This window comes from Thamnophis sirtalis, unplaced genomic scaffold, assembly GCF_051295495.1.
Source record: "Thamnophis sirtalis isolate CommonGarterSnake01/CBP01778 unplaced genomic scaffold, rThaSir2_p1.2 scaffold_3, whole genome shotgun sequence".
NCBI lineage: Eukaryota > Metazoa > Chordata > Lepidosauria > Squamata > Natricidae > Thamnophis > Thamnophis sirtalis.
In genome coordinates this window covers 159,499,320-159,506,390 of record NW_028261383.1, presented here as the reverse complement: position 1 = coordinate 159,506,390, position 7,071 = coordinate 159,499,320, and the positions used below count along the sequence as shown (strand labels likewise).

The following is a 7,071-nucleotide window of genomic DNA, read 5'->3' as shown; positions in this document are numbered from 1 at the left end:
CAGATTGTTGGGGGCAATATGCTGACTCTCTGTAAACCGCTTAGAGAGGCCTGAAAGGCCTATGAAGCGGTATATAAGTCTACTGCTATTAATAACTTTACAGTTGTCACATTTCCTTAATGACTGCCCACAGAAAAGATGGTAAAATCGGACATGGCCCCTTAATGACCCGTTTTAAGACCATCACAACTTACAATCGAAATTGTGGGCTCAGTTACCTTCCTAAGTTGAGGACTCCCTATAGTGGGCTTTTGGAAGTATGGATCAGCTCTCTAGGGCACCACATGAATTGAGATATGGCATTGGATGCCCAGGTTTTCCATCCAGATATAATGAATACAGGTGACTAAAGCAGCCTTCTTTACTTTGATACACCCCAAGTCTATTGAATGATAACTTCCATCATTTCCAGGCAACAAAACTATTGCAGAGTAGAGGGGATCAACTTATTTTTCAAAGCACCAGAAGGCAAGACAAGAAACAACGGATGGAAACTAATCAAGGAGAGAAGCAAGCTGGAATTAAGTAGAAATTTCCTAACGGTGAAAACAATGAACCAGTGGAATGACTTGCCTTCAGAAGCTGCCATCTTTGGAAGTTGTTAAGAAGAGCCTGGACAGACATTTGTCTGGAATGGTATAGGGTTTCCTGCTTGAGCAGGGGGTTGGACTAGAAGACCTCCATGGTCCCTTCAATTCTGTTATTCTGTTATGTCATTCCCACATACCATTTACAAAAATAGAGGCGATAGGGGTAAGATAGGGATTGAACATGGAGACTGTGAAGTTTCTAGTCAGTTTAGTTTTCTGTTGATTCCATGGATTGCATTTTAATTTAGCAGTGAGGAATGTGTGAATGATGTATGATGTGTGAATGATGTATGAATTGTGAATCCAGATTATCTTCCTTTGTCCTGTGTCTGCAGTCATGCCCTTTGAATATTCTGTCTTGGACATCAGCGTTCATTGGCATTATCTTTTGCGTGCTAAAGATATAATATTTATTGCATGCTAAATATAATGCATTCTATGTATTCTAGTCTTACCGGCTGAAGAAAACTCAAGTTCACTAGCATTTCTGGGAAGTGGTAGATTAGTAGAATTGATCTACGGGGTCTACTAACACTTTGGGATCAAACAGTTTGTTTTGCTTTCTCTGCACAGTAAACATTTCCACCAAAAGGTAGCTACTTTAGAATTAATGCAGACTTTTTCCTCTGCTTCTTGCAACATTGCTCCAAGCTGGATTTCAAGCCAAAAGCCTAATTCAGACCCTAAGTAAAAACTCACACTAGGCCTAAGATTTAAAGGGCATGTTTTGAAAAAGACACAAGTCTTCGAAGAAAATCAGTAGTTGCTAGAACAAGGTAGCAGACCAGGAGGGAAGATAGTGTCGTCCCAATGAAAACGGGTGATTTGAAGCCATGCTTGGTATTAAGCATATAAAATGCAGAAGTGGAATGTTAACATTCTCCCCAGTTTATTACAGGTAAAGGCAAAGCTTTCCCTTGCACATATGTGCTAGTTGTTCCTGACTCCAGGAGGCGCTGCTCATCTCTGTTTCAAAGCCAAAGAGCCGAAGATGTCTCTGTGGTCATGACTAAACGTCGAAGGCACACGGAATGCTGTTACCTTCCCACCAAAGGTGGTTCCTATTTTTCTACTTGCATTTTTACATGCTTTCAAACTGCTAGGTTGGCAGAAGCTGGGATGAGTAACGGGAGCTCACTCCGTTACACGCCGCTAGGGATTCGTACTGCCAACATTCATAATGATCTCCAGAACATTTAAAATATATTGCTCACTGAGCTTTCGTTAGCAACTGCTATTTAATGGCTTTCACACTCTGACGATGTTAGCAGTTGCTAACGAAAGTTCAGTGAGCAATATATTTTAAACGTTCTGGAGATCATTATGTTGGTTTCTTATGTATGTATGTATGTATGTATGTATGTATGTATGTATATATGTATGTATGTATGTATGTTGCATTTGTGCTGATAAATAAATAAAGGGAGACTAGTATAGATCTATTTCAAGCTATTTAGCTCTCATCAGCTAGCCATACCCTTACTGGGATTTGAACCTGGGCTGTTTTTACATGTTAGGCAGTTACTGGCAATCCCAGTAAGGGTATGGCTAGCTGATGAGAGCTAAATAGCTTGAAATAGATCTATACTAATCTCCATTTATTTATAAGTACAAATGCAACACAAAAATTGTTTTCTAATTGGAAAACTCCTAGGGTGGAGCTGAAAGGCAAAAGTGAAGCAGAATGCTCTCTCCCATATTTTAGCATACCAGGTGCTTTGACATAACACTTAAACAAACAAACAAACAAACAAACAAACAAATATATATATACACACACACACAAAGCTCCTTGCCCACTGCACATGATGTTATTCATCTTTTATATCAGTCCTCTTATTTGATCCCAAAGGTACTGTTTACCATGAAGTGCACCATGGCAAGATTTTTTAAAAATATAAAAAAGGGCTCATGGACAACCCCCTCTTCCTGTGAATTCCTCTTCTGTCAAGCTTCCCCCATCCTGCTCCCAATGTTACGGCGTTTCAGCAGCCCCATCTGGAGCAAAGGGCACTCGCACCTCCCTTCACATCCTGCCTGTTTGGGGCTCAGTCTTTCCTCTCCCCAGGCACCCATTCCCACTCTTTTTGCTAAACTCTGGCTCTCTCCCCATCTGGATAAAACCTCCCACTAAGCACCAGAAGGCAGGCAGCCAATTACAGAGGGACAAAGGGCAGGACCAAGGCTGCCAGAATGACAAATGTGGAGGCTGACACTTGGGAATAGCCAGTTGATGAGCTGAGATCTCTTAAGGCAGAGAGTCCTCCTGTTCTGGCAACAGCAGCAGGTCCTGGTGACCAGAAAGTCTCAGAGGTGCTGGAGCTGATTGTCTTCTCCTGACTCTAGGCAGACTGCCAAGCACCTTGCATGCAGCAGAGGCACAGTCCATGAGTTCCTGGCACTGCCACTAGACTTCCTAACAACATCATTCTTCACTGCATCTTCCTACTTGAGTGCTTCATGGCTTCCACCTACAGCCTCCAAGGAAGCTGGACTCCTCTAGCTGCACTGACCTTACTATGGACGTCTTTGGCTTGGGTTGAAGGAAAGCCAAGTTGTCCTTCCTGCAGGATGCCCCCACTGGAACCCAGTGCCGAGAAAGCCTTCCTGGTCGAAGTAGCCAAACAGCAGATACTCCAGAAACTGAACCTGAGCGAGAGGCCCAACATCACCCACCCTGTGCCACGCATGGCGGTGGCCAATGCCCTGCGGCGACTACACATGGGCAAAGGCTGGACAGATGGGATGGGGCACTTCTCCAGCTGGGAGAAAACAGAGTCTGATGAGCAGGGGTACGAGATCATTAGTTTTGCAGAGACAGGTGAGTGCCCGTGGGTCTTCCAAATGTGCAGTCCAAGGACTGAATATGCTAGACCAGAGATCACAGATCCTTTGTGTATATGTTCCTCTGCTCCATGATTTGCTACCTATAAAAATGTGCTTGGAGAGGGAAGGCTACATATTACTCCTGAAATCTATCCCGTGGTTTTAGGTTGGAGCCTGACTATGGAATGCATCAGTTGCAAAAGGGAAAAGTTAATGTGTGTTTTGGGTCTACTGATCAATGGGAACACGTTGCACCTTTCTCATCAGGTCTAGCTTCCTGTGGCATCTCAGATCTACACAGAGATCACTTCCTCTGCCAAGGAACTGCATGTTTCTGTTGTCAGAAATATGTACGATTGGCATTGTCATAACTTTATCCAACCAGCTGAATCTTTAAAATCGGCTAGATTGGAAGTTTTCCAACTTTTTGAAGTACTGGAACCTGTTAGTTTTTTTTAAAAAAATGAAATAAAATCCCACTATCCCTGATTAAGGGATAAGGTTCTGGTGATTTTAAAAAAAAGAACTGTATTCAAATGACCCCCCCCCTTAGTCTCTCATGGAACCTTATCATGTTGAAAGACTACAATTCCCATTTACCTGTTCCAGTGCAGCCACTGGGTTGGGGAATATTATACTATCATTGCAGGTTTTGCTATAGTGAAAGAAAAAAAACAGAAGCTAAAAACCAAAGGATCCAGAACATCTGGAGGACCAAAGAATCAATTCTGTCCCCTCAGCGTCATTGAAGATTTTTTTTTTAAAGTTTGTTTCCTGCAGCTGTTGCTCTATTTTTTCTTTGCTTAAAATGCAACCTGAGATGAAATAATGGGATGCAGCTGCTTAAAAAGGATAAAGTCAAAGGGTTGCTTTGCATCAATGTCTTTTGATAGCCAACAAGCAGATTTAAAAGAAGCTTGCCTGTCATTCTCTCTTCACCCGTACAGAAAACAGGTAGCTGCAGGAATATTCTGCACGGCTGTGTAGATGTCTTACTAGTTTAGTGTTTCATGTAGTTGTCCATATTTCTGATTTCATCCTTTGGATTTGGCTCAGTAAACCCCAGAACTCAAGGTTCTTGGGGAATTCCTTACACATCACATAGAACACAAGAGCAGATTCAACCCCAACACTGCTGGGTTGAAGGGTGCTCAGACTTAATTCATGTATATGCAATTACTTCACTCTGTGATGGTTTTTATATTAATACCTGATGGAACTGTATGGGGAACAGGTTTAATGTGTACACAACCATCTCATCCTGGGCAAGCTTTCCTATTTAAGCTTCTAAGCACATTATTGTAAGGTTGTTTACAATTTAGGACCCATATTTTGTGATGTACAGACTCGTCGCACCAAAGATATATCTAAGTAGGCAAAAGTATATAATGCTGTTCAGAGATGAAAATGAAATTATTTTATCTCTCTCTCTCTCTTTCTCTTTGCATTTATTTGCAAACCCATAACTTGAAACCCTGAAATGGTACTGTTGTGATTATGATCACTACTACTGCAGTTGCTATTAGGGCTGCTTAGACTGAGTAGCTCTATTTCAAGAAGGAGCTGAGCTAAAAAAAAAAAAAGCTCACTGAGTGTTTTTCGTGGTTTCAATCCAACAAGCTGCATTGATCATCTCCTCCTGGTGCTTTGTTGGAGTTCTTGCCTAGCATGCTTTTAAAGACAGATTAATAGACAAAGAATAGAATAGAATAGAATAGAATAGAATAGAATGTTTTTATTGGCCAAGTGTGATTGGACACACCAGGAATTTGTCTTTGGCGCATATCCTCTCGGTGTACATAAGGAGAATGAAATACATTCATCAAGAATAAAAAGATACAACACTTAGTGATAGTCAAGGTTACTAATAAGTTATCAAATGGTACTATCAAAGGAAACAAATAAAAACAATATAAATTGAAAGTTACAAGCAACATGGTTATAGTCATAATTGGGAAGAGATATATACTAGGAAGGAAGAGAAGAAGAATAGTAATACATTCTTAGTAAATTTTGACAGTGAGACTAAATGTAGCAAATACGTAAAGACTCCCCCCCACACACAAAAAAAGAACCCATTCACCCCTTAGAAGAACTCTGGTTTGGGGCTGGCAGCTTAAAGGATACTGATACTGATTTTTGCCTTCACCATCTTCTCCTCCACAGAGCCTTCTGGCCTCCTTCAGTTCCAGCTCACCCATACCAAGGACCAAGCCATGCATGTCCTGAAGGCCCAGTTATGGCTGCACCTTAAGGCGCACGAAAACATCACAATACAGATCTATGTCGCAGGAGAGCCACAAGTGCTGCTGGGACAGCAGCAGCTGGGAAGCCAGGGGAGTGGTTGGCACACTTTCTCCCTCATGCCAGCTTTGCAGAACTTCTTCGAGCATGAAGACAAAACCTTGCGCTTGGAGTTGCACTGCGAAGGCTGCCATCCCAACATTATGTCTTTGATGGCTACCGGTAGCAACTCCCACCAGCCATTCTTGGTGGTGAAGGCGAAGATAAAAGAATTGGGCCATCGGGTCGCCAAACGCAGCCTGAGCTGTGACCAGAACTCAGATTTGTGCTGTCGAAAAGACTATTATGTAAATTTTCGGGAGATTGGTTGGAATGACTGGATCTTCAAGCCAGAGGGCTATCAGATCAACTATTGCATGGGCGAATGCCCTATGCACCTGGCAGGTGTGCCCGGGGTGGCAGCTTCCTTCCACACGACTGTCTTCAATTTGGTCAAAGCCAACAACATCCCCATTGCGGGCCATTCCTGCTGCGTCCCCACACAGCGACGGGCCCTTTCTCTGCTGTACTTTGACCCCAATAGCAACCTCATCAAGACAGACATTCCCGACATGGTTGTTGATGCTTGTGGTTGCAGCTAAAAATGGGAGGGTAAGCAGAGAGAAAACCGAATGGACAAAAAGTAGGAAACGAGTTTCCACTTCCCTTTGGACTCCTACGAACTTCAAAAGAACTCAGCCAAATTGAAGGGGTGGTGTTATCATGTGGACTCCTTTCAAAAGAGCAACAGTGTTTGTTCTTTCAGAGAGAACAAGTCACACTAAGATGTAGACTAGCCTGTTTTCTTACCACTGTATATTGTATACTGTAGTGCTATGCAGGGCTGCCAATATCCTTCTAAGTCCTGGGCCATTGTATTTGTCTTCCTCTCTGACGTTGCTACTTGATAGACCCTCCAAGCTGTTTCCCTAACTCTTCCCACCCCACTCCCAGGAGCTTCACTCATCTCTTTTTCCCCAGTCCTGTTCTGTGGGGAGAAGAGTCAGGAAAAATGGTTCTGGAATGATAGAGTTCTGCATACAGAGTGTACATAGGCCCTCAGGATTTCAAGATAGGGTTGGCAAACAGGAGAAACACATGCTTGAATCACACACATCTTCTCAAGCCTAACTACTTGCCCCTAAAGGCAAATATCATGGTGCATTTCTCATTGTTCATGGTGTTCTTCTCAATCCAAGGCTCCACATGGATTGGGCCAGGTTTACTTGGGAACTCCTTCACTGGGTGGGCAGAAAAAGAAGGAGACTAAGAAGAGCTGCCCAGATCCATACCCAAAGGACTCTAAGTAGGTTTTGCCTTTTGTACTGTGCGTGAGATTTATTGTATTTCTCTTAATGTATCTATATTATTT

At 42.7% G+C, this 7,071-nt stretch overlaps 1 protein-coding gene across 2 annotated transcripts; it reads left to right on the top strand.

Moving 5' to 3' along the window:
* Window positions 1-3,050: 3,050 nt before the first annotated feature.
* Window positions 3,051-6,627, top strand: LOC106551106 (inhibin beta E chain). 2 transcript variants are annotated; one of them, XM_087707889.1, is made up of 3 exons: window positions 3,051-3,415; window position 4,157; window positions 5,585-6,627. In XM_087707889.1, the coding sequence occupies exons 1-3, from the start codon at window positions 3,051-3,053 to the stop codon at window positions 6,299-6,301; spliced, it is 1,083 nt and encodes a 360-aa protein (XP_087564015.1). In that variant the 3' UTR covers window positions 6,302-6,627. The 2 variants fall into 2 exon arrangements, with proteins under 2 accessions (XP_087564015.1, XP_013924594.2); XM_014069119.2 differs by lacking the exon at window position 4,157 and having other exon boundaries at window positions 3,051-3,411; window positions 5,583-6,627.
* Window positions 6,628-7,071: the final 444 nt, after the last annotated feature.

What these genes read in the sequence shown, in the direction of transcription:
- LOC106551106 (XM_087707889.1), top strand. Translation starts at nt 3,051, where the DNA reads ATGGCTTCCACCTACAGCCTCCAAGGAAGCTGGACTCCTCTAGCTGCA.